This window comes from Tilletiopsis washingtonensis, assembly GCF_003144115.1.
Source record: "Tilletiopsis washingtonensis strain MCA 4186 unplaced genomic scaffold FA09scaffold_8, whole genome shotgun sequence".
Lineage (NCBI taxonomy): Eukaryota > Fungi > Basidiomycota > Exobasidiomycetes > Entylomatales > Tilletiopsis > Tilletiopsis washingtonensis.
Genome location: NW_020312005.1, coordinates 1 through 24157, shown reverse-complemented (window position 1 = coordinate 24157; position 24157 = coordinate 1). Strand labels below are relative to the sequence as shown.

Below are 24157 nucleotides of genomic sequence, written 5' to 3'. Positions count from 1 at the left end.
TACTCACGTTGTTGACCAGCACATCAATGCCTCCAAAGCGCTGCGCTGCCTCTCGGACGGCCTGCTCGACATTCTCCTCGCTGCGCACATCCATCAGCACGGGCAGCGCGCGTGCGCCGCTGCCCGTCGTGCGTCCCACGGCCTCCACCTCGGCGGCGGCCGAGTGGATGGTGCCGGGGAGCGAGGGGTGCGGCGTCGCCGACTTTGCCGCGACGACGATGTTGGCTCCGCGGGCGGCGAGCGCAAGGGCGATGGCGAGGCCGATGCCGCGCGAGGCGCCGGAACTGGCGCCGCCGCAGCAGGACGAGCGGCGTCAGACGCAGCAGGGCAAAAGGCAGCACAGCCAACGCACATGAAGGCCGTGCGGCCCGCGAGGGGGAAGGACATGGCGGGGGGCGAGCGCAGAGAGGAGCGAGGTGCGGCGAGGGGCGGGCGATGGCGGAGCGCAGGCACGAGCGGCGAGCCTGGCAGCGAGCGAGGCAAGCATCAATGCGGGGCGCTGAAAGCGAAGGCGGCCCGAGCGGCAGCAGGCGCGGCGGCTTCCCCGCAGCCCGAGTGCCGAAGGCGGCGCGGTGCCGGGCCGTGCGTCAGCAGATCCGATGTGCATCCATCCACGCCGCATCGCAGCGCAGCGCATCGCATCGCATCCACCTTCCACACCACCACCATGCTCGACGCCACCGTCGCGCCCGACTGGCTCGTCGCGCTCTTTGCCCTCGGCGGGCGCGACGTGCCGTCCTGGCTGCCGCAGGCGCTGGCGTGCGTGCTGCTGCTCGCGCCGCTGCCCTTTCTGCTGCTCTTTGCGCTGCGCGCGCGCCCGCGGCAGACGCGCGTGCCGCCGTACCGCGAGCGCGTGCTGCTCCTCGGCGCCTCTTCGGGCGTCGGGCGTGCGCTGGCGCGGCAGTACGCGGCGCGCGGATGCACCGACCTTGTCCTCGTCGGCCGCCGAGAGGCCGAGCTGGAGAAGGTGCGCCAAGAGTGCGAGGAGCTGCGCAGCAGGGGCGAGGAGTGGGAGATGAGCGGCGAGGCGCCCGGCTGGGAGGCGCGCGCCAGGCGCCGCGCGCGCGTCATCGTCGCCGACTGCACCAAGCCCGAGGACGTGCTGCGCATCCGAGACGAGTGCCTCGAGGGTAAGTGTGACGCCGCGCTGCTGTCCCCCGGGCGCGACCAGCTACTCACCTCTGGCCGGCAGCTCTCGAGGGCATCGACACGGTGCACCTCCTCTTCGGCCTCGCGGCGCTGCGCCCCATTCTCGCCATCGCCGGCGTCGACCCGCTCCGCAGGGTGCCGGCGGCCTTTGCCCGCAAGGGCTCCAAGCACCGCGGCGAGCATGCCAGTCTCTCGGGCCTGCAGGCCGTGGCCAAGGCCAGCCACACGATCCTCGATGCCAACATCGCGGCCACCGCCATGTGCGCCACGGCTCTGGTACGTATGCCGCCCGCATGGGGACGGCGGATTTTGCAGCTGCTGCTGATGGTCGCCGCGTCGTTTCTTGCCAGCTGCCGCTTCTGCAGCTCAGCTCCGCCGAGCCGGCATTCAGCACGCTCGGCTCGCTCGCCGGCCTCGTCCCGGCGCCCACACGTGCGCTGTACGGCGCCTCCAAGGCCGGACAGCACATGCTGCTGCAGGGGCTCGCGCTCGAGGCCGCCGCGCAGGCCAAGGCAGACAGCAGGCGCGCACACGTGCGCTTCCTGCACGTCCTGCCCGGCACCATCGCCACGGGCTTCCGTGCCGGCGCCGTCGATGGCGCGCCGGAGGAGAGTGGCGCGCGCGACTCGAGCTGGGACAGGGAGAGCAAGAGCGACGTCCTGACGGCCGAGCACGTCGCCCAACAGACCATCCTCGCCGTCGATCGCCAGACGCAGGGAGAGCTGCTGATGCCGCCAAAGTACCGCTTTGCGCGCCTCGGCATGGCCCTCTTGTGAGTGTGCGCTGCCACGACAGGAGAGTGTGTGTGGCGGGGGCTCACCCATTGCTTGTGTCTTCCTTGCGCACAGCCCCAGGGTGCTGGCAAAGGTGGCGCACAGGAAGTACGAGTACTGAAGCAGCGGAGGGGTAGGGGCTTGCGGGTGTGCAATTTGCTACAGGAGCCTCAGCGCTCGGTCGCAAGGTCGCGAACAGGACGGGCAGGCGCGTGAGCCAGCTGCGGCAGCTGCGGCTAGTGCGCCCTGGGGGTTCTGACTGCAGAATGTGGCAGCGGCTCGACAGCAGTGCCATGCCCTGCCTTGGAATCGCTGGGATCGGGGCAGCACAAGCAAGTCTAGGACGAGGTGAAGTAACGCCACGGCATGCTCCCACGCCCCCCACATCAGGCCGCAGACGGAGAGCGGCCACGTGCACCCCAGACTCGACTCACAGCGGCACAGAGAGCACAGCGGCGCCCTCTTATGCTGCTCATCGGCGTGCGCCGCGCGGGCCCGCCATTTGCCATCGCGCGTCTGCGAGAATGCCGAGGCCGCGCCCGCAAGACGGCTGCTGCTGCTGCTGCGCTTGCCAATCGCAGCGGACGCGTGAAGCATGAAGTGAAGCACAAGCTGAAGGGTGCTGCGAGCTTGGAGCGGGCTCGGCGGGCGTCCATGCGCAGCATGAGGCGAGCGGGAGCCGAGGAGGCCGAGGAGCGCCGTTGCGGAACCGCTGGGCGTGCGAGATCGCGCCAGAGAGAGGCACGCGAGCAGCACGCCGCACTGCCGCGTGCGCGGCGACGATGACGAGCGGCTCGATCGCGCGTTGCGGCGCAGCGTCCAGCGCCTCTCAGGGCCCGCCGGTGCAGTGCCCGCGCACGTGGCCGGGCAGCGCGCACCACACTGCCCAGGTGCCGCGACGGACGCTCACGCGATGCGGTGCGATAGCCGGCCTTGGCGCTGACGACGGGCGGCCGAGCACAGCCTCGCTCACACGGGCGCCTCGGCAGCGGAGCGCGTGTTGGGCGCGCCAAGGCGGACAGGCACAGCAGGCACTGCGGGGCAGCGCGCGGCACTCCTCCACGGCCGGCACCTGCGCCGCGCACCGCCTATCGGCGCCCGCCTCATAAGCAGCGCAGCGCGGGCCACCTCCTCCGATCCCGCTTCCACACCCCCTGCGGCCGCACCGCACACGCCCAACCTCACGCGCACCACCACCACCCCCCCTCAATCGATGGCCAACAATGCCGCGCACGTCTCTGCTGCCGCCCACGGCAGCGCGCAGCATGCCGCAGCCGACGGCGCCGCACGCCCCGCCGACGAGCCCGAGCCGCCTGATACGCGCGCTGCCCTCGCCGGCAGCACGCACCCCACGCTCGCACGCTCCCTCAGCACCCTCTCCAGCGGCGCCAGCAGCTCCGCGCCGCCCTCGCCGCACTCTGCCCGCGCGCCTCCTGCCGGCGCCCGCGCCGCTCGAGTGCTGCAACCGCATTCACTGACGCGTGACGCCGACACGCTGCTGCCGCACATTCTCTCCGCCGACGCCGTCCTTGCGGCGCTCGACTCGCACGCCGACGCCGGCCTCACGCCCGACGCTGCCGCGGCGCGCCTCGCGGCCCACGGGCCCAACACGATCCGCGAGAGCAAAAAGGTCTCGGCGGGCGACATTCTGCTGCGCCAGGTGGCCAATGCGCTCACCGTCATCCTGCTCGCCGCCATGGCGCTGTCGTTTGGCGTGCGCGACTGGGTCGAGGGTGCCGTCGTCGCCGTCGTCATCCTCGTCAACGTGGCCATCGGCTTCGTGCAGGAGTGGCGCGCCGAGCAGACGATGAACTCGCTGCGCACCCTCTCGGCGCCCACGTCGACGGTGCTGCGTGCCGGCGCGCTCCTCACCGTGCCGAGCCGCGAGCTGGTGCTCGGCGACGTCATCGTCTTCGGCGCCGGCGACCTGCTGCCGGCCGACGTGCGCCTCATCGCGCCGCTCGTCAACCTCGAGGTGGATGAGGCGTCGCTCACCGGCGAGTCGGTGCCCGTGGCCAAGATGCTCGACGCCCTCGAGCACGGCGCCGAGCTTGGCCCGGCGGACCGCATCAATCTCGCCTACGCCGGCACCGTCGTGACCAAGGGCCGTGGCCGCGGCGTCGTCTGCGCCACCGGTGCCACGACGCAGCTCGGCGTCATCGCCGCCGCCATGGACACGCGCGCCGAGCGCCGTGCCGCGCAGCGCGCCTGGCCGTGGTACCGCCGCGTGTGGGAGACCATGGCGCGCTTCCTCGGCCTGCGCGACGGCACGCCGCTGCAGATCAAGCTCTCGCTCTTCGCCCTCGTGCTCCTCGGCCTGGCCATCCTCTGCGTCATCATCGTGTTCAGCGTCGCCACCTTTGAGCTGACCGACGAGGTGAGTGGCGCTTCGCGTGTGCCAGGCCCATGCATGTGCTCACCCGTCTGCAGACCATCCTGTATGCCGTCGCACTCGCCATCGGCGTGCTGCCCGAGTCGCTCATCGCCGTGCTTTCCATCTGCTTCGCCGCCGGCGCGTCGCGGATGGCCAAGTCCGGCGTCATCGTGCGTCGTCTTGAGGCCCTCGAGGCGCTCGGTGGCGTCGACGTCATCTGCTCGGACAAGACGGGCACCCTCACGCTCGGCAAGATGGTCGTGCGCGAGGCGTGGCTGCCGGCGCGCGATGCGGCAGACGGCCACAGCTTCGGCGTCGACCACAGCGGCCCGGCGCTCGAGCCTGCCGGGCAGGTGTTCCAGGGCGAGACGCGCTTCGACGCCGGCACGTACCCGCCGGCCATGCACAGTCTCGTCGAGGCCGCGGCGCTCTGCAACGTCGCCACGCTCGCGCAGGACGACGCCGGCACGTGGTCCGGCCGCGGCGACCCGACCGAGCTGGCGCTGCAAGTCTTTGCGCACAAGTGCTCGCTCGGCCGCGCATCGCTCACCGAAGGCGCCGATGCGCAGTACACGCTGGCGCAGGAGCACCCCTTCGACTCGGCCACCAAGCGCATGACGAGCATGTACCGCAGCCGCGCCGAGCCCGACGTGTACCGCCTATTCATGAAGGGCGGCCTCGACCGTGTGCTCGAGTGCTGCACGGGCCTTCGTCGCGACGACGCCACGGTGCCGCTCGACGACGCTCTGCGCGCCGACATTCGCGCACAGATGCGGCGCATGGCCTCCAAGGGCCTGCGCGTCTTGGCGTTCGCACAGCGCCGCGTCGGCGCGGCCGACATCGACGACGCCAAGGACAAGAAGGAGGCGCGCGGCGAGCTCATGGCGCGCACCGAGGCCGAGTGTCACTTTGACTTTGTGGCCCTCGCCGGCCTGTACGACCCGCCGCGTCCCGAGACGGCCGGCGCCGTCGCCACGTGCCACACGGCCGGCATCTCCGTCATCATGGTGACGGGCGACGAGCAGGCCACGGCGCACGCCATCGCCCTGCAGGTCGGCATCCTGCCGGACCTCGCCACGCACTCGGCCGAACACATCGACGCCCTCGTCACCAACGCCACACGCTTCGACGCGCTCACCGACGCCGACATTGATGCGCTCGAGTCGCTGCCGCTCGTCATTGCGCGCTGCACGCCGCAGACCAAGGTGCGCCTCATCAAGGCGGCGCGCCGCCGCGGCATGCGCGGCGCCATGACGGGCGACGGCGTCAATGATGCCCCGGCGCTCAAGAACGCCGACATCGGCGTCGCCATGGGCTCGGGCACGGACATTGCAAAGGACTCGTCGGCGCTCATCATCACCGACGACTGCTTCAGCAGCATCACCGAGGGCATCCGGCAGGGCCGCTGTGTCTTTGACTCGATCAAGAAGGTGCGTCGCTGCGTCGCTCGCCGATGCGCCTGTCCCTTGCTCACCCTCTCGCCCACAGTTCCTCGTCGCGCTGCTCGTCGTCAATGTCGCAGAGGTCATCCTGTTGCTCATCGGCCTCGCCCTGCGCGACAATGCGCCCGACCCGGAGAGCATCTTCCCGATCGCGCCGCTCGGCATCTTGTTCCTCAACCTTCGTGAGTGTCCATCCTACGCGGCTCCGCTCTTCGCTGACACGCGCTGCAGTCGTCGGTCTTCCCGCCATCGGCCTCGGCTTCGAGCTGCCGCAGCCGGACCTGATGCGCCGCAAGCCGTCCAAGGAGTCGGCGTTTAGCCGGCAGGTCATCTTCGATCTCTTCGTGTACGGCTCGACGATGGGCGTGCTCTGTCTCGCCGTCTTCGTCGCGATGATCTACGGCGTCCACGGCGGCGAGCTGGGCGTCGAGTGCAACGAGACGCTGCACGAGGGCAGTGCCACGCTCGCGGGCGTCTGCGACGGCGTCTTTGAGGCGCGCGCGGCGACGTTCAGCACGCTCTTCTTCCAGGCCATCTTCATCACGTGGGAGCTGCTCAGTATCGAGGAGAGCTTCTTCACGCTGCACCCCGTCCAGCGGCTCAAGCAGAACCCCTTTCTGCTCTGGAGCGTCGTCGTCGGCATCGCCATCGTGCCGTTCAGCGTGTACGTGCCCGGCTGGCGCGACGTGCTCAAGCATGCGCCCATGAAGGGCGCCGCATGGGGCCTCTGTCTCGCCGGCGTCGTCATCTTCCTCGCCGTCGTCGAGGCGTGGAAGATGCTGGCGCGCCGCGGCCGCTGGCCCTGGCTCACGCGCGTCTCGGGCGGCGGCGACGGCGTGCAGTGGCGCAAGATGAAGGCGGCCGAGGCCGCCGAGGCTGCAGCCGCCGAGGTGTCCGGCGAGAAGGCCTGAGTCGCCCTCTGCCACCACCCTACTCGCATCCATGTAGCAATGCCTCCGAAGCGATGCACTCTCTCCCATGTAGCAATGCCTCTGAATCGATTGCAACCCTCTCATCGCTCCGCCATCGCGTTTTGGTGGCGACGTCAACTAGGCTGCTGCCACGGCGGAGCAGTTCCGTTTGCTCGCTGCGAGCCGTCTGGTGAGCTGAAGGTCGCTGGTGGCGTCCTCGGAAGTGACCTCGGTTATGGCGGAAGGGACGAGTCTGCCTCGCTCGTCAAGAAGCCCGCACGCGCCTCGGTGCATGCCGGAATCGCAGACTGTCGGCCTGGCGAATCTCGAGCAGGCCCGGCTTGCCGTCGAGACCGTATGTGCCGAGCAGCTGGATGAGCTGCAGCGACGGGACGGTGACTACGAATCGGAAGGGCGCAGGAACAGCAGAGCGCAGCAAAGGTGCGCCTGCGGCTGCGGCACTTGGATGAGGCAGCGGACCTTGCGCAGGACCTGTTGATGCGGCCTTCATCTCCAGTCCGCCTGCGCTAGGTGTGTGACGCCGCTAGTTGTGACGAGCGTGAGCCCTCTCGCAGAACGCAGATACGAGGAGATGCCGCTGGGGCCGGTGATGCATGCAGAGGATGGCGAGACACCTCAGCGCAGTCGCGATTGTAGAGCAGCGTGCCGGAGAGAGCCGAGACGTCAAGGTGCCGGACGCTGCTGACCGGACAAGCACTGGTGCGGCGACGCCTCAGTTTCTTTCGGGGACAGGCGATGGATACATCACTCACCGCAAGGGCGGCGCTCGCAGCAGTAGCGACGCTCATCTCACGTGGGCCTTGGAGCGCCGCGCCGGCAAGCTCAGTGAGAAGCGCACGCGTCTGAGCATCGTTGCCCGGCGAGCGCTTGTGAATGCTAGCACAGATGGCCGCGAGAGCATCCGAGGGGCCCGCGCCTGTTCCTGCCAGCCTCTCGAGCGTAGCTGCCCAGTAGAGGTCGCTTGCACGGCCCAAAGCCTGCTCCGCGGGCGACACCGCAGCAGGAGCGCCGGCCGGAGCGTCGTGCTGCCACGAGCATCCCTTGCGGTCCTTCATGCAGGCCGCGCATCGCACAGCTGCGCTCTTGCGCTGGCGGCCTGTCTCTGCCGCAGGCATGCAAGCCTCTGCTCGGTCTAGCTTGCTGCAGAGCGTGCACGGGTGATCCGGGCGCAGCGCGCTGCTGGGCCATGCGTGCAGAAGCGCGCCCAGGTCAGACGGGAGATGCAGCAGAGCTTGCGCGCCCTTTTCGCCAAGCGGGACAGCGGCTGCGAGGCGGAACTGCTGCACAGCGAGCGAAGGCAGGCCGGGGCCCAGTCCGGATCGCCAATAAGCGGGCAGATGGTCGACCGGCTCTGCACTTGCGGCCTCCGACGATTCGGCCTTCCACGCGTGCCAAAGCAGCTGCTCTGCCGAGACCCAGTCTATGCCGTCGGCATCGCCGAGCATCGCGGCTCGTCTGCGTTCACTGCGCATGCGCGTCACCTGCAGTACGCGGTCGATGGACGCAACGGAAAAGAAGTCGGCCGCAAGCTTGAGCGAGCCTGAGCGATTCCGGACCTGGACACGGATCAGTACCGCGTGTGCTCCAGCCGATACGCCGCACTCACCTGGTGCCAGCAGCCCGCCGGCACGAAGACGGCGTCGCCTCGTCGCTGAGTCACGCAGAGAGGAGCAACGCCTGTGCGGTCCCTCAGGCGCGCCACATCGTCGTCCGACATGTCGACCATGATGTTCATGCCCTGAAAGGCGCCGGCCAGGTCCTGTCTCGACTCGAGGAACGCAAGAACCGCGCTGCAGTGGCGCGCGCCGTAGATGAGCCACTCAGCCTCGCCGTCGCTTGTCATGATGTTGACAGCGTCGCACGCGTCGAGGTGCAGGCTGGTGGCAGCCGGTGTTCCTGATGCCGGGGCTTGTCCGGCGAAGAGAGCCGGGCCGCCGAGTCGACGGCGAGCGCCGTCGGGCAGGCAGCGGAGAAGATCCAGACCGCCGTCGACGAGGCTTGGAAACGGCAGCAGTGACCAAAAACTGGCGCAGAAGCGCTCGACGTCCTCGGCAGGCAGCTCGTCCAAGGCCGGCCAGTCGCGGAGGTAGAACGCGGGCTTCGCTCCGGCGTACGGAAGCTCCAGGCGGCGGAGAAGGTCGGCGACAGAGAAGCCGGCGCCCGGCAGATCGTCTGCAGCCACCGCCCATCTGGCAAAGTCGTCCACGAGGACAAGCTGCTCGTCGCGCGGCGGAACATAGGAGTAGGGCACGCAGCTGATTCCCGGCGAGACTGACGACGACGCCTCGCCGCCGAGGACGAAGGGTTCTCCGGCGAGCCAGCGCAGGTGGGCGGCGGCGGACGCGCTGAAGGTGTACCGGTACTCCGCGCTGACGGGCTCTGCCGTGCAATGCGAGCGCAGCAGCACGGACAGCGGCGAGGCACTGGCCATCTCGAGCGCCTGCAGCTCGGTCTTGAGCTCGTCGAGGGGCATGCGCGACGTGGGCCTCAGTGCTGCGGGAACGTGCAGCGGGTGTTCGGAGGGCCTGCCCTTGCTGCTACGCGCCCGCTTCTTTCTCCTGCCGTTCTTGCGGCAACGCAGTCGGGCAAGGCTTTGCGGCAGCTGTCCGTCCGGGTCCGCCTTTAGCGCTTCGAAGCACTCGATGCAGAAGGCGGCATCGCAGCTGGGGCAGTCGTACGACGTGAAGAGGATGCCGATGCGGCAGCCATCGCAGTCCTCTGCCTTGTCGTCTGACCAGGCGGGCTCGCGCGCATCCGTCGGCGCATCGCCAAGGTGTGCGAGCTCCCGCTTGAGGATGGACACCAGCGCCGGTGCGACCGCAGCGCGCTTGAGTGCACAGACGAAGGCACTGGCCTGCGACGGCCAGGGGCCGTACGGCGAGGAGGCAGGGCCGGCCATGCCGGTGTTGAGGCGCGGAGCGGAGGCCGTGGTGGGAGGAAGCTGCCGCGCATGCGCAGCGGACTGCGGCTGCGCGTCGCGCGAGCGTTGGAGCGACGGCCGTCGCTGCAAGCTCCGCGCGACGGCCGTCGCTGTAAGCTTCGCGCGACGGCCGTCGCTGCAGCTCTTCGCGCGACAGCCATCGCTCCAACGCTCGCACGACGGCAGTCGCTTCAACGCTCGCGCGACGGTCCGCTTGCGCGACTGCGTTCTCGCGCTGTTTCCAGCGGCCCGTCGACCGGCGCCGCAGCAGAGCGGCCCCTATTGGTGCTCAGCATGCCGGTCAAGCTGCGCCGCGATGCGCTCCGCCTCTCGATGCGCCTCGCTCGGTACCTGGCCTACGCACGCCCAACGCCGCCGCTTCGGCTGCCGCTCGGCTCGCCGACTATGGATGCGCTGCGACCAGCAAGACTCCATCTCGCCGACAGGCTTTGCAACTGCGGGGCGCCTGCAAGTGGGCGCTGCGAATCGCGCACCGCTGACTTGAAGGGCAGCCGTGCCGCGACCAGCAGGCGCGGCATCGTGCTGCACGGGCGTTCGCACGACGTGTGCACCGAAGCGCTCGCAGTCGTCGGCATGCGCGTCCTTTGCTGCAAGGCCGTGCCAGCTACGAGGACGATCGAGGGGCCTATCATTTCACGCGCTCGTGTGCATGGTGTGGAGCACGTATCCTCGAAGGCCCTCGCTCACTGCCCATCGAGGTTAGCCTCCGTTGCGGCGACAGCTGCGACAGCCTCACCGGCGGAGCAGCAGCCGCAGCGACGTGGCCATGGCAGACGTCAACACGTCGCCCAGCAACGGCAAACAGCAGTGCGTGTGCACGCCAAGCGTCCTCGCCTGGCCGGCTTGGTGAGGGCGAGGCGTGCGCTGCGAGGCGCTGCTGAGCTACGGCGCCGTATCAAAGATGCCGGAGCGAGGGTGCGACGCTGTGCGCCCCCGCTGCGGCCTTCTCTGCCTGTGCTGCTGCGGCCTGCTCAGCTGCTACGGCTGCGGCACAGAGCTTTCTGACTGCGACGCTCGCTGCGAGAGCTTGGCTGGCAGCTGTCTGCCCAGTCAGACGACGCGCAGCACGCACTACGCTGCGCAGACGGCTCGCCCGTGGCTGCCGCAGCGCGGCGCGACGTGCCGCCGCTGTGCGCCGCCGCTGAGTGCTGTCGCTGCGCTGCTGCTGCGTCCGCTGCGAGGCTGGTGCTCGTGGTGCGGACGCATAGGTACGCTGGGAGGGTGAGCCACGGCCTCGACGCACGTGCCATCCGATCGCTCGGTGCCGCCGCGGATGTCGTGCGACGCCTCCACATCGCACGCCGGCCACAGCAGCCGCCACGCCGCGATGCCGCCGCGGCGCCGCGCGCCCGCCGCGCCCTTGCCTCCCGCCCACCACCGCACTTCACACTATCCCATCCCCATCCCACCATGTCCACCGCCGGAAAGACCATCACCTGCAAGGCCGCCGTCGCGTGGGAGGCGAGCAAGCCGCTGTCGGTCGAGGAGATCGAGGTGCTGCCGCCGCGCGCGGGCGAGGTGCGCGTGCGCGTCACCTACACCGGCCTCTGCCACACGGTGAGTGGCACGGCGGGGCCGGGCGGGCGATGCAAGACGCAGGTGGGGGCGCAGCGTGTCGCAGCAGCTCGGGCGTGCGGCCTGAGGGGCCAGGCGGCGGGCGTGCTGGACGGGTGCGCAGCGCTGGCACGCGCCGCTGAGCGCCCGACGTGTGTAGGCCGTGTCTGCCCCAGCACTGCCGCTGCAGTGGCCGTTTCGCTGCCGCCGCAGAGCGCCCAACGTCTTCAAGGCTGCGCTGCGGCTGCTGCAGCACTACCGCCGCAGTTGCTCAGGCCAGTCCGCTGCCACTGCCGCAGTTGGGCCTCTGGCTGCCGGGCCGTTGGCTGATCTCTGCGCGCAGGACTACTACACGCTCTCGGGCAACGACCCTGAGGGCGCGTTCCCCTCGATCCTCGGCCACGAGGGCGCCGGTATTGTCGAGTCCGTCGGCGACGGCGTCGAGGAGTTCAAGGAGGGCGACTCGGTGAGTGGCGCCGCGCGCGGCCCTGGTTCCCCCCTCCCCGCCGTCTCTGACGCAGGGCTGTAGGTGATCCTGCTGTACACCGCCGAGTGCAAGCAGTGCAAGTTCTGCAAGTCCGGCAAGACGAACCTCTGCCAGGCGATCCGCGCGACGTCGGGCCAGGGCGTCATGCCCGACAAGACGGTGCGCTTCCGCGCACGCGGGCAGGACATCAAGCACTTCATGGGCACGTCGACGTTCTCGCAGTACACCGTCGTGTCGCAGCACTCGCTCGTCGCCGTCGACCCCAAGGCGCCGCAGGAAAAGACGTGCCTGCTCGGCTGCGGCGTGACGACGGGCTACGGCGCGGCGACAAACACGGCCAAGGTCGAGGAGGGTGCGACGGTCGCCGTGTTCGGCATCGGCTGCGTCGGCCTGGCCGTGCTCGAGGGCGCCAAGGCGTGCAAGGCGTCGCGCATCATCGCCATCGACATGAACGACGGCAAGGAGGACTGGGCGAAGCGCTTCGGCGCCACCGAGTTCATCAACCCCAAGAAGCTCGAGCGCAGCATCGTCGAGGAGCTCGTCGAGCGCACCGACGGCGGCCTGGACTACACGTTTGACTGCACGGGCAATGTCGACGTCATGCGCCAGGCGCTCGAGGCGTGCCACAAGGGGTGAGTGTGGGCGCGCGCCGGGCAGGGCCTGTGCTGACGCGCCGCAGCTGGGGCGTGAGCACCATCATCGGCGTCGCCGCGGCCGGCAAGGAGATCTCGACGCGGCCCTTCCAGCTCGTGACGGGGCGCAAGTGGCAGGGCACGGCGTTCGGCGGCACGTGAGTGGTGCAGATGCGCAGCCGGCGAGCGGGCACTGACGCACGCACAGCAAGGGCAAGACGGAGCTGCCCGGCCTCGTGCAGAAGGTGAGCCCGGATGTGCAGGCGTGATGGCGTCGCTGCTGACGCTGCGAGCAGTACCTCGACGGCAAGTTCAAGATCGACGAGTACATCAGTGCGTCACCCCACCCCCCCTCCTTCCCCTTCGCGGCTTCCCGCCCGCTGACCGCCCACAGCCCACACGACGACGCTCGACGAGCTCAACAAGGGCTTCGACTACATGAAGGCGGGCGACTGCGTGCGCTGTGAGTCGCACGCGCTGCCGCACCGGGCCCTCGCTGACGCCCCTCCAGGCGTGGCCAACATGCAGTGAGGCCCCGGCACTCGTGCTACCCATTGTGAATGCATGACATCTCGCCATTCACACCCGCCAAGCATGAAGCATCTCATCTATCGCGGCGTGTTCTCTCTGCCTATCTCGCATCTTCCGACGCTGTCATGCGTCGTCGTCATTCTGCGTGATGCTGGTACCAGCATTTGCTGCCGTCTCAACCAGCCAGCTGCTCGTGCGGGCAGTCATGGCTGTGTCGTCGAGAGAATGCGCAATGGACGCCGAGAGCCGGCGCGATAGAGGTGGCGAGCGCTGAGAGCAACGCAGCGGGCACGCAGATTCCTTCTTGCTCGTTCTCTGCGCTCGGCGTCGGGCATTCCTGCCTGTGAGTCCTCCATGCGCGCTGGATGCGGGGCTCCACCATGCGAGAATGGCGCGTTGGAGCGAGAGCCCCGTTTCGCCGGCGGCACGGCCTGCACACCTTGACTCGGCGACCGCGCCGAGCTGCGACGCACGGGTGTCTGGCGGCACCCGCTGGCCTGACCTCGGAGCACGCCGGGGTGTGACAGGTGGCACAGCAAGGGTGCAGCGTGGGCGGTGCTGAAGCACAGCTTGGAGCGCTGCCTGCGCGGGCCCCGACGGCACGATGCGCCGGCGGTCGGCGGCGCTCGCTGGGCTGACGTGTGCGCACCGCCTCGGGGGCGCCGCGGGAGCTGCCTCGGGCTGCGCACCATCGCTGTCGCCATGCCGGCATCGCACGAGATTTGGCAGATGCGGCAGCACGCGCGGCGTTAGCGCAAGCCACGCGCGCCGGTGCCAAGAGCGGGCGACGGCGCTAGCACGCACCCACGAGGCCGGCCGCAGCAGCGCCGAAGCTTCTGCGCCTCGAGCACGCCTCCTGGCGCCCGTCGATGCTGTGCGCCGCACTACTGCATCTGCGCCGCAGCCGCTGTCACCGCAGCACCAGCGAGTCGCCGGTCCCGGCTGCAGCCTGTGCATGTGCGTCGGCGAGCCAGCATTCATCCGCAAGGGTCGGACAAGCGCAGCATTCAGCAGGCGGGAGCCTCTCTTGCGGGGCTTGGAAAATAGCTCCGAAGCCTGTCCGCCGTTTGTCCGGCGGCGGCGATGAGGCGCACGTTGTGCATGTGCGAATGAAGGGTGACGTGAACGAGATGTGGCGCGCCAGGGGCGCTCGAGGAACAAACGGAACGCGCCAGATGAGGACAGCGCGCGCTGATGGGCTTGGCAGGACGAGAGGCGGTGGCCCGATGGCCGTGCGAGGGAAACGATGACGAGGCCAAAGAAGCTGGCCCTCGTGGTGCACCGAAGCCGGCGGCGGCGCCTTTCCTGCTCAGCGCGCTGGCGAGATCGCTGACAGCAGCGCTTGCTCTGGGAGCCTCCGGTCCGGCTTGCCCGCCGCACGCGGCTCCTGCGCTAGCACACACAGGGTCGCCTTGTGCAGCACGCCGGCCAGCGCAGACAGCACGGGAGCGGAGCGGGAGCGCTGTCCCCAAGACTTCGCTGGAATGCGCTGACGCTGAATGCTGAGCACCGGCGGCGGCGGCGTCTCTTCATGCCGCCCGTGCCCGCGACGCTTAGCGCCCTCGTGCGGTCTTGGCGCGGCGCGTGCGCTCCTCCCGAGAGGGGGCCCTGCTGGAGGCACAGAATGGTGTGCGTGGCCATCACGCATGCAGCAGGTTGCCCTGGGCGCTGGCCGGGAGCATCGCAGGCGCTATTTGGAGGCAGCAGGTACCCTCGCGGGCGCAGCCGGCCCCTGAGCGGCGCAGAGACGCCGTGCGCTTTGCCCCTGTTGCTTGAGTATCGCAGCTTCTTGCGGCACCGACGCCAGCCACAGGAGCAGGAGCGCGCATGTGGCGCCCGCAGGCGGCACAGTGAGGGCGCTGTGCGACACACAGGCGGGCCCCTGGGGGCGGGCGCCGCACGTTCGCGCGCTGCGGAAAGCGGAGGGTCGGGAGCGGTGCGAGGTGACGCTGCGGCGGCGCACTCCGCTTGCGGCGCCGCCCTCGCGCGCGTTGCCCGTGCTATTTTCGCGGGCCCGAGGCTGAGCAGAGTGAGATCTCCAAGTCGCCGGGCGCCGGCGGCTCTGCCTGGCGTGCAACAGGCAGCGGCGGTGCGAGTCTCGGGAGCGTGCTGCCGCTCTGCATCTGGCGCTGGCGCGGTGCCCCTCTCTGGGGGCTGGCGCACGTTGCCGCCAGCACGGCAGCGCTCCTCAGCGTGCAGCTCTCCTGCCGCCGCGTGCCGCCGAGCTGCAGGCTGGCGCGCCGGCGGCAGCGCTTGCTTGCCTCACCGCCGCCGCACCGCCACCGCCGCCCGCCCGCCAGCGCTGCACCGCCTTATCGCCCTCCGCCGACGCAGCACGCCGCACCGCACCGTCACGCATGCGCAGCGGCCGCTGCCAAGCCAGGCCAGCCTCCGGTCACGCACACTAGCGCGCTCGCTGCTGGAGAGTCGGAGCACCGCCCGGTGCGCATGCGTCGTCCTCTCGCGCACCCCTCGGAGGGCGAGATGAGCTGCGCCCGCGCCGCGCCCACAGCCAAGTGCCGCCGCCGTCGTCACTCGGGCGGCCCGGATTAGCAGATCTCACGCATCAGGGGCCCAGCCGCCGAGTGCCGGGCTGCCAGAGCATTCACTTACTGTAGCCAAGGCGCCGCGTCGGGCACAAACGGGCACCATGGCAGTGCAGAGAGGCGCACGCCCGCACGCTGCAGTTCACCTCTCCGCCGCCTCTCGCGATTGCAGCGATGGTGGTGTGAGAGGAGCACATCGAGACGCCGCCGCCGCAGCACCGCTCCGGTCCATGCAGCATCACATGAGGTGCCGCTGGGCAGGCCGGCACAGCAAGAGGGCGCCGAGGCGGCGCCGTGCCTGCGCTTGCTCGATGGGGCAGGCCTTGGCCCCGGCCGTTCGTTCATATAGACGCATCGCAACGGCTCGCCATCGCCAGATGCCCACGCCCGTCTCCGCATCAGTAGCCCCGTCTCTCTTCTCCACCGCCGCCGCATCCTCAACCCGCTTGCCTCTCGTTCACGACTCTCGCCACGCATATCAAGCCCTACACCAGCGCCGGGGACGCGTCCCGACGCCTGCTCCACACCCACTCGTCTCTCTTCTTCTCACCCTAGCTCGCCGCCGCGGCCGCCGTCTCCGTCGTCATGAGCGCTCCGTCTGATGCGCAGACGCCGGCCATCGCCGTGCCGGCGCCCGTCGTGACGCGCGCCCGCTCGCTCACCATCGACACCGTCGCCGCCGCACCGCTCAGCAACGTGTCGGCGCAGCAGTCGCCCACGGCCACCATGAACAACTCGCCGAACCTTGGCAGCGCCAGCGCCGACGCACCTGCGGCCACTGGCGACGTCGAGAAGCAGACGCCGCCGCCGACGCAGCCGGCGCAGTCACCACCGGCCGGCTCCAGCGCCAGCTCGTGCTGCTCCGAGGACCGCATCCGTGGCTTCGGCGACGTGCGCGAGGCCGCGTACCTGGTGCGTGCACATCGCAGCGCCTCTCTCCCACACCGCTGACCCCGCTCTCCACAGACATGGCAGCGCCAGCGGCGGCATCTCTTCACCGCCTGGGTGCATGTGCCGCTCGGCGTAATGAGCCTGCTCGTCTTCACATGGGCGATCAACCTCGGCATGCAGGCCGCGCCGTTCCGCTTCCCGGCTGCCGTGATTGCTGCATTCAGCCTCTTCGTCTTCCTGCTGCTCCTCGACTGGCTCTCATCGCGCTTCCCCGGCGCACGCCAGGACGACGCCGAGCAGCAGAGCGAGAAGCCGCAGCGCAGGAGCAAGCGCTTCATCGAGCCGTGCATGAAGCTGCTCGCACCTCCTTGCGACTTTTGCCTTCGCAACATGTCGGTAATGTTCACGCCGTCCTTCGTGCTAATTCCCGCTCGCGAGATCATCGACGGCAAGGAGATCGGCCTGATCATCGGCTGGTTCGCCGCAACGCAGATCCTCGCCTTTGTGCTGCCCGTGTACTTCACACGCGGCATCAACTGGCTCTGGACGCTGCCCGAGGACCTCAAGGCGCGGCGCCAGGCGGCCAAGTGGGAGGCGAAGCGCAAGGAGATCGTGCGCTCGCGCCGCAACAGCGCCGTCGAGGCCAGCCGGCGCGGCAGCACGGCCACGATGCACGACGCCGCCCGCCGCGGCAGCACGGCGACGCTGGCCGGCCTCGAGTTCGAGAAGGGCGTCGCCTTCTCGGGCGGCAGCCGCCTCGGCGCCGTCGCCAGCGGCCTCGCCGGCATCACTGCCACCGTCACGGCGCCCGTCGCGCACGTCAATATGGCCATCGAGGAGGACGAGCAGCGCCACATGGACGCCGTCATCATGGAGCAGGCACGCCAGCAGGGCGAGCCGTTCGTCACGTCGGCCGACTCGGCCATGTCGTTTGGCAACTTCAGCCCGCGCTCCGACGTCTCGTACTTCAGCCACCCGCACCATCGCCACCACCACCACCACGACCGCGAGGGCCGCCGCGAGCACCGCGACGGCGAGCCGCGTTCGGCTCGTTCCCGCTCGCGCACGCGCGACTCGCGCCGCCCCGGCAGTGCCAGCCGCCCGAGCAGCGCCGGCCGTCCGGTCAGTGCTGGCCGTCCTGGCAGTGCCGGAGAGGCGCACAGCGCCCGCCCGTCGACGCTCAGCCGCGCCGGCACGAGCTTCCTTGGCAACATCAAACGTCCCGGCAGTTCCGGCAGCGGCAAGCGCCCCGGCAGCTCGGGCGCCGACGGCGAGCCCGACATGGTCGACAAGCAGACACCGGCACTGCCGTCGAGCGTCGCGCAGTCTTCGCTCGCACCGACGTCCGGCCGCTTCTCCTCCGCCGAGTACCGCTTCCCGAGCCCGCTGCCGACGCCGCAGATGCCCTCGATGGCCTCCGTCGCCTTTGAGTTGCACCTGCCCACCGCTGCCTCGTTCCGCCGCGCCGAGAACGGGCCGTCGGAGATCGATGTGGTGCGCGAGGAGTCGACGAGCCCGTCGGCCTCGGCCACGACGACGGCCAACAACTCGCGCCGCCAGTCGCTGATGTACAGCAACGGCGAGGCGCTCGACCGCCGCGGCTCGGAGATGAGCAGCGGCGGCGCGACGCTCTACGCCCTCGACTCGAAGCACTCGGCCAACAAGCTCGCGCTGCAGAAGAGCAACGTCGAGCAGCAGCCGGCCGACAACCACGACGACGCGGCGAGCGAGTGCAGCGACGACGAGGAGGACGCCGTCGAGCGCCTCGCGTCGTGGTTCGGCGATCTCATCACGCCGGCGTTCTACTTCCTCGTCTTCCTCATCGGCATTCCGCTCTGGTTCGCGGCCGACATCGCGCTGCCCCTCTTCCTCGGCATCAACTTGCTCACCTTCCTTGCCGCCATCACCATCGTGCCGCCGAAGATCCGCCGCTTCCTGCACCCGATCCTCAGCACGAGTCTGGCGACGGTGCTCATCATCTGGGCCTTTGGCGCCATGCGCGGGCTGAGCATCAAGGAGACGCTGGCCTACTACTCGCGCGACGCCAAGTACACGGTGCTCTGGTCGCTGCAGGGCTACAGCGGCCCGATCCCGGGCGCCGGCGACATCCTCTTCAGCACGCTCGACGCCGGCGTCGTGTCGCTCGCGGTGCCGATGTACCGCTACCGCAAGGACCTCAAGGCCAACTTCTGGCGCATGCTCTGCGCGCTGCTGCCGTGCGCGGCGCTGTCGCTCTTTGTCTGGCCCTACCTCGCCTACCTCATGGGCATGAACCGCGTCCACTCGCTCGCCTTTGCCGCGCGCTTCATGTCGACGCCGCTCGCCATCGAGCTGGCGACGAACATCGGCGCCGACCAGTCGATCACCGTTATTCTCGTCGTCGTCACGGGCGTCATCTACGCCATCGTCAAGGAGCCCGTGTTCCGCTGGCTGCGCGTCACCGACGACATGGTCGTCGGCATCACCATGGGCAGCACGGCCGGTGCCATCGGCGCCTCGTCGCTCATCTCCAAGCCGCGCCAGCTCGCGCTTGCCAGCCTCTGCTTCATCATGTGAGTCTCTCGTCGTCCGCTCCGCACACGAGCATTCGCTAACCTCCTTACCCTGCAGCTTTGGCGCGATGCTCCTCATCGCCACTGCCATTCCGCCCGTCGTTCAGCTCGTTCAGAGCCTGGCTGCCTGAGCCCACTCGTTACCACTTCGTTCCTTGCCCGTCACACTTCATCTCCCTTGTACTTTTACTGCATCACCGCGGGTCCGCGCCGCGCCCTAGACATCTGCCAATAGCGACGTGGTCATCTGTAGCCAAAGGCAAGCGTGCGAGAGACCGACTGCGCGCGAGCGCACACGATCAGCAAGCCACTGAGACGATGGAGATGAGACGCGACGGAGGAGGCCCCGGCACTCGTGCTAGCCATTGGGAATGCATGACATGACACGACGCACGGCTGGTATACAGGAAGAATCTAGAAGAGCGAGTTGTCCGCGCAGGTGAAGGGGCCCTCGACGCCCGGCTGGCTGAACACCTCTTGCAGGCCGACGACAGCGACCCACATGCCCGCGCCGTTCATGAAAAGCGCGATGCAAATGATGACGGCATTGAGGGGAATTAGCAGGCCCTTGTCCCACCTTGACCACGTCTTGCGCGTGCGCAGGCGGTCGAAGTAGAAGACGGCCGAGATGCCAAAGGTGAACCACGCGATGAAGAGCGCCGAGGAGACGTCGAGGATGCTCGAAAAGGCGGGGATGGCGTTGCAGAGGACAAACGCGACGATCCAGAACGCCGAGGCGCAGCCGACCCAGGTAGCCCAGGAGCGCCTCGTGTTGCGAGTCGCCTCGTGGGTGGCGTGCTGCGCCTGCAGGGCGACGACGTACATGTACTTGATGGCGCAGTGTGCTGCAGATGGAGCGTCAGCGGTGCGCAGCACTCTGCCTCGACAGACCACCCACCGAAGACGACGCCCGTCGCGAGCAGCGCCGGCAGTGCGATGCCGTAGGCGACCTTGGCGACCGTCACCGAGGCCGAGCCGAGCGCCGGCGAGGTGACGAGGTCGCCAGCAAGGCAGTAGATTGCAATCGCAATCACGACGTACAGCGAGATCGACGCAAGCTGCAGGATCGTGAGGGCCGGAACGAAGTCGCGCGAGGGGTCGCGCATCTCGGTGAACACCGACACGAAGCCCGAGTTGCCGGCGTAGGCGTACGCAATGTTCAGGCACGCCGAGAGGCCCTGGCGGAACGTCGGGTTGCCCGCGACGACAATCTCCGGCTCCCATCCGGGCGGCTGGCCTTGCGGGCCCGTCACGCCGAGGCCGATCGTCGTGATGAGCACGGCGGCAACAATCGACACCTAGCAGCGGTTCAGGTCAGGACCAGCAGCACCTGTGCGGAGCTGCGCAGCTCACCGTCGACGGGATCCCGACCTTGGCGACAAATTTGAAGGTCCGTGGCAGACAGAGCGCCCAGCAGACGAGCATCACGAGGCCAATCCACAGCACAGTGCACGCGGCGTGCTCCGAGATTGTGTTGAGGGCGATGCTCAGCGTCACACCCGCCGAGGCGCATGTCAACGCAAAGTTGAGCACGAAAGAGACGCCGACGACGATCTGCAGCGGGCGGCCGCCGAGGACCTTGGCCATGTCGACGAGGTTGAGCACGTGCGGGTGCGCGCGCCAGTACTGCAGCAGCTCGTACGCCGTGTACGTGCTCAGAAGGCCGATGCTGCGTGTGCGGCGTCAGCGGTGTCCCGTGTCCAGCGCCTGCGCATGTGCTCACCCGATGATGGCGATGACGCCGGGCACGATGCCGAGGATGCGCAGCGCGTTGGGCAGCGACAGGATGCCGAGGCCGACCTGGTTGGTGAAGAGCACGACGGCCGTCTCCCAGCGGCCGAGCGTGCGGAACGAGCCGTCGCCGCCGAACATGCCCTCCTCGTCGGAGGCAATGGCGCCGGCGGCGGAATAGCCGACCGTCTCGACGACGCCGCTGTCGCGCTTCTCCTTGGGCGCGGCGGCGTGCGGGGCGGGCACCTCGACGTCGGACGCGGGCGCCTCGACGTCGGATGCGGAGGATTGTGAGGGCGGTGAGCGCTGCATGCTGGAGAAGAGTAAGAGTGTGACGAGAGCGGTCGCCTTGTGCATCGAGCACCGCCTTTTGAGCCACTCACATCCCCTGCGCCCCGTTCTTGGCAAGGGCCCGCTTGCGCTCACACGAGTCGTGTGTGCGCTCGATAAGAGCGGGACCCACTTGGCGTCGGTGCGGTGTCCTCGTGGTGCCGTGCGGGGAGACGGCTGCGATAGACGGACGACTGGCTGCGGCGCCCCGCCGGCGCAGCGCACAAGGCTTGGCTCGGCGCCGTGCCGCGGCGGCGTGCAGCGGCGGTAGGTCCTCTCCATCTGTGCGCTCGCCAGGCAGCGACGTCTGAACGCCAGGCGGCTGTCTGAGCGGCGCATGATGTACCGCAGCGCCGAGAGGCGCCGCAGGCGATGCCGTCGTGTACCGTGGGACGCTGACGCGGTGGCTGGCAGCTAGCGTGCCTTGGGCGGTGCGACGGCCACAGCGCAGCGCCGCCGGGCAGGGCGCCAGCGCGGCGACCAGGATTCTGACGGACCGACGTGTGCGGTGAGAGCGCGAGAGGTGCCGCATGGCAGCGGCGCGGTCGGGCGCGCGAGAGAGCGAGCCAAGCCGCGCGCCAAGGCCGCGCCGAGATCTGGCGTGGCGGCTCTGCTCCGCGGCCGCCGCGCTTGAACGCCGCGGCCGCCGCGGCCGCCATGCGACGCGCGAAGCTTGGCGCGTGTTGCTCTCTCGCTCTCACCTCCACCCCCTTGCCTCTCCCGCTGCGTTGCCCTCTCCCTCTCGCCTCCTCCCTCGTCCACGCGTGTCCTTCTTCTCATGACGCTCTCCTCCTCCTCCGACGCCGCCGGCCCTTCCTCGCTGCGCGTGCCGAGCGTGCCGCAAACAGCGCAGCAGCAGTCCTACTCCTATGCCTCGCCCTTGCCCTCTCGCTGTGCGAGTGAGCCGTGTGTGCTGGGCGTGGATGAGGCGGGCAGGGGTCCGGTGCTTGGTGAGTCGTGCGCCGTGCAGCGGGCGCACCCGTGCCTGGTCGCTGAATCGCTGTTGCGCAGGACCGCTCGTCTATGGCATCGCATACTGCCCGCTTGCCTTTCATGACCTCGAGCAGGGCGGCCTGCGCGACGTCGGCTTCGCAGGTAAACCTCTGCTCGTGCTCTGCTCTGGCGTCGCCAACGCCTGACGCAACGTTCCCTGCAGACTCCAAGGCACTCACCGCGGAGCGTCGCGACGTCCTCCTCTCCTCGCTGCAGGCCTATCCCCACGAGCTAGGCTGGGCCATCCGCAGTCTCGCGCCGCAGGACATCAGTGCCGGCATGCTGCGTCGACGACCTGTGAATCTCAATGCCCAGTCTACAGACGCTACCGTCAGTCTCATCCAGGACGTGCTCGCCCAGGGTGTCAATCTGGTGCACGTGAGTCTGTCCAGGGGAACAAGCGGAGCGGCCGCATGCGCTGAGCACTGGTGGCAGATCTACGTCGACACAGTCGGCGACCCGGCAGCCTACAAGCGCCTGCTCTCCTCTCATTTCCCAAAGCACATCGAGTGGACCGTCACTTCCAAGGCCGACGCTTTGTTCCCCATCGTCGGCGCTGCATCCATCGCCGCCAAGACGACGCGCGATGCGGCCATGGAAGGCTGGCTGTACGCCGAGGACGTCAAGGGCACGCCCGACGGCTTCTGGGAGACGGGCAGTGGCTATCCTGGCGATCCACGGACGGTGGCATACCTCACGAGAACGCTCGACGCCGTCTTTGGCTGGCCGGGCATCGTGCGCTTCAGCTGGGCGACCATCAAGACATTGCTCGAGGAGAAGGTGCCTCTCAAACGTCCTGCCTCGGCTGTCGAGTCGGCAACATGCACGATTCCTCCTTCTGCCGGCGCGAAGAAGGGCTACGCCGTCAAGTGGAACGACGAGCCCACTCCCATTGCACGCTTCTTCGCTGCCGCTCCCAAGGGCGGCAGCGCGACGGGCGGCAACCTGGCTCCGACTGCGGCGCTCGAGGCACGAGCGACAGTCACGATGGAGAAGGACCGCTCACGCCTGTCGCGCGATCTCGGGCTGCTCAGCGTGGCGGCGCTCTGAGCGCGAAGCGGCGCCGCAGTAGACGATCAGGGTGCTGCCGAGCAGAGGCAGGAGGGAGGGGGAGAAAATGCTCATTTGTATTCCACGCGCCGAGTGAGCGGCTCTCAAGCATGCTGGTCGGCGACGGGCGGCGGTGCACGATACAGAGCGGCGTGCGATGTTGGCTCGCGCACTGGCATACGTGGCGAGCATGTGCAGGCAAAGCGGTGACACACGGCGAGTGGCGGAGGGATGCGGCGCGCCGACGGCGCCTCGAGCGGGCTGAGCAGCGGGCGCCCTTGGCCTCGCGCACGCCTGGCCCTGAGCGGCCGGGCGGCGGCCCCAGTGCAGAGCGGCGGGCGGGCGAGCGACGTCGAGCAGGCGGTGCCGTGCCGAGCAGCGTGCGGCATGGCGAGGCCGTTGCGGTCGGCGGCCTGAAGCGCCGACCTGCAGCCGCAGCGCCGCGAGGAGTGTGCGTGGCGGTGCAGGCCGGACACGGCTGCAGCAGTCGACCTGCGCACCGCAAGCGGCGGCGAAGCGCAGGAGGACGGCCGGCGTGCACAAGGCGTGGGATGGTGGTGGGATGGCGTGGCGGGTGAGGAAGCAGCGCAGGGCATCGCGAGTCGTGTCAGAGTCGAGTAGAGGCGAGACTCTCGCGCGGCGGCAGAGGCATCGGCGGCGGCGCGCGCCGCGCGCCCCCTCTCCCGCAGAGCGGCAGGCTGGGGCCGGGCACGCCGCGCGGGAAGAGGGCCGGACCGCGCGCCGCGCGCCTCGCCCGCGCAGCAGCACGCGGCTGCGGTGGAGCTCTCTGCACGCTGCATCATCACCACCACCCGCTCCGCCGCAGCAACACCAAGCCCACGCGTCTGTCACATGCATGTCCTTGCCGCTGCACAGGCCGAGTGCCTTCTTGCGCAGCTCAGGACCCTCGGCTTCCTCAGTGCGCGGCGCTGCGCCGTCGAGAACTGGGTCGAGAGCGACGCTCCTGCTGCCGCCGAGTTCCGGCATGCCGCCGTCGAGCACGGCAGACTGCACCGCCGTCCGCCACGCTACGACATGGCTGAGGCGCTCAGGCTCTACACGCTGCACACGAGCCCACACGCCAAGCTGCGCAGTCTCCTGCTGCTCTCGGCAGACGGCCGGCTGAATGTGGGCCTCTTCGAGCTGTGGGCCGCGGTTACAAGGCGGTGCCCACCAGGGATGGAAACTACCACTTGGGCAGGTGGTGGAGGCCCCCAGATGCCAGGGATGCTGAAATTTGCTAAGCTTT

The 24157-nt window shown here is 69.2% G+C and overlaps 11 protein-coding genes across 11 annotated transcripts; 9 read left to right on the top strand and 2 right to left on the bottom strand.

Annotated features, from left to right (window-relative positions):
- Positions 1-667: 667 nt before the first annotated feature.
- FA09DRAFT_337957 (NAD(P)-binding protein) lies at positions 668-2043 on the top strand (the record flags this gene model as incomplete). Its single annotated transcript, XM_025744046.1, has 4 exons — positions 668-1130; positions 1193-1425; positions 1500-1921; positions 2004-2043. The coding sequence occupies 4 exons, from the start codon at positions 668-670 to the stop codon at positions 2041-2043; spliced, it is 1158 nt and encodes a 385-aa protein (XP_025598932.1).
- On the top strand, positions 1823-2741 carry FA09DRAFT_329168 (hypothetical protein). Its single transcript, XM_025742060.1, has 2 exons — positions 1823-1921; positions 2060-2741. The coding sequence occupies exon 2, from the start codon at positions 2289-2291 to the stop codon at positions 2706-2708; it is 420 nt and encodes a 139-aa protein (XP_025598931.1). The 5' UTR covers positions 1823-1921; positions 2060-2288; the 3' UTR covers positions 2709-2741.
- A 394-nt stretch (positions 2742-3135) lies between these two features.
- FA09DRAFT_296317 (potassium/sodium eff) lies at positions 3136-6649 on the top strand (the record flags this gene model as incomplete). The annotated part of the gene is made up of 4 exons (XM_025740159.1): positions 3136-4299; positions 4353-5726; positions 5785-5926; positions 5970-6649. 4 exons carry the CDS (start codon positions 3136-3138, stop codon positions 6647-6649), a joined length of 3360 nt encoding a protein of 1119 aa, XP_025598930.1.
- Positions 6650-7009: 360 nt separating this feature from the next.
- Positions 7010-8022, top strand: FA09DRAFT_246836 (hypothetical protein). The gene has a single exon (XM_025739670.1). It carries the CDS (start codon positions 7264-7266, stop codon positions 7804-7806), a length of 543 nt encoding a protein of 180 aa, XP_025598929.1. The 5' UTR covers positions 7010-7263; the 3' UTR covers positions 7807-8022.
- FA09DRAFT_246754 (hypothetical protein) lies at positions 8023-9662 on the bottom strand. Its single transcript, XM_025739669.1, has one exon. The coding sequence runs from the start codon at positions 9567-9569 to the stop codon at positions 8238-8240; it is 1332 nt and encodes a 443-aa protein (XP_025598928.1). The 5' UTR covers positions 9570-9662; the 3' UTR covers positions 8023-8237.
- A 45-nt stretch (positions 9663-9707) lies between these two features.
- Positions 9708-10951, top strand: FA09DRAFT_246559 (hypothetical protein). Its single transcript, XM_025739667.1, has one exon. The coding sequence runs from the start codon at positions 9885-9887 to the stop codon at positions 10614-10616; it is 732 nt and encodes a 243-aa protein (XP_025598927.1). The 5' UTR covers positions 9708-9884; the 3' UTR covers positions 10617-10951.
- A 36-nt stretch (positions 10952-10987) lies between these two features.
- On the top strand, positions 10988-12850 carry FA09DRAFT_329165 (putative glutathione-dependent formaldehyde dehydrogenase). The gene is made up of 8 exons (XM_025742059.1): positions 10988-11168; positions 11509-11631; positions 11695-12284; positions 12332-12442; positions 12493-12529; positions 12581-12617; positions 12679-12747; positions 12796-12850. Exons 1-8 carry the CDS (start codon positions 11022-11024, stop codon positions 12813-12815), a joined length of 1134 nt encoding a protein of 377 aa, XP_025598926.1. The 5' UTR covers positions 10988-11021; the 3' UTR covers positions 12816-12850.
- Positions 12851-13141: 291 nt separating this feature from the next.
- Positions 13142-14055, top strand: FA09DRAFT_246670 (hypothetical protein). Its single transcript, XM_025739668.1, has one exon. It carries the CDS (start codon positions 13420-13422, stop codon positions 13900-13902), a length of 483 nt encoding a protein of 160 aa, XP_025598925.1. The 5' UTR covers positions 13142-13419; the 3' UTR covers positions 13903-14055.
- Positions 14056-15773: 1718 nt separating this feature from the next.
- Positions 15774-19161, top strand: FA09DRAFT_246501 (LrgB-domain-containing protein). Its single transcript, XM_025739666.1, has 3 exons — positions 15774-16273; positions 16328-18804; positions 18863-19161. The coding sequence occupies exons 1-3, from the start codon at positions 15947-15949 to the stop codon at positions 18933-18935; spliced, it is 2877 nt and encodes a 958-aa protein (XP_025598924.1). The 5' UTR covers positions 15774-15946; the 3' UTR covers positions 18936-19161.
- Positions 19162-19218: 57 nt separating this feature from the next.
- FA09DRAFT_296394 (hypothetical protein) lies at positions 19219-20676 on the bottom strand (the record flags this gene model as incomplete). The annotated part of the gene is made up of 4 exons (XM_025740163.1): positions 19219-19649; positions 19703-20102; positions 20158-20473; positions 20528-20676. 4 exons carry the CDS (start codon positions 20674-20676, stop codon positions 19219-19221), a joined length of 1296 nt encoding a protein of 431 aa, XP_025598923.1.
- An 889-nt stretch (positions 20677-21565) lies between these two features.
- FA09DRAFT_342965 (ribonuclease HII) lies at positions 21566-22908 on the top strand (the record flags this gene model as incomplete). Its single annotated transcript, XM_025744569.1, has 5 exons — positions 21566-21815; positions 21877-21960; positions 22022-22236; positions 22294-22638; positions 22711-22908. The coding sequence occupies exons 1-5, from the start codon at positions 21644-21646 to the stop codon at positions 22906-22908; spliced, it is 1014 nt and encodes a 337-aa protein (XP_025598922.1). The 5' UTR covers positions 21566-21643.
- Between the last annotated feature and the right edge of the window lie 1249 nt (positions 22909-24157).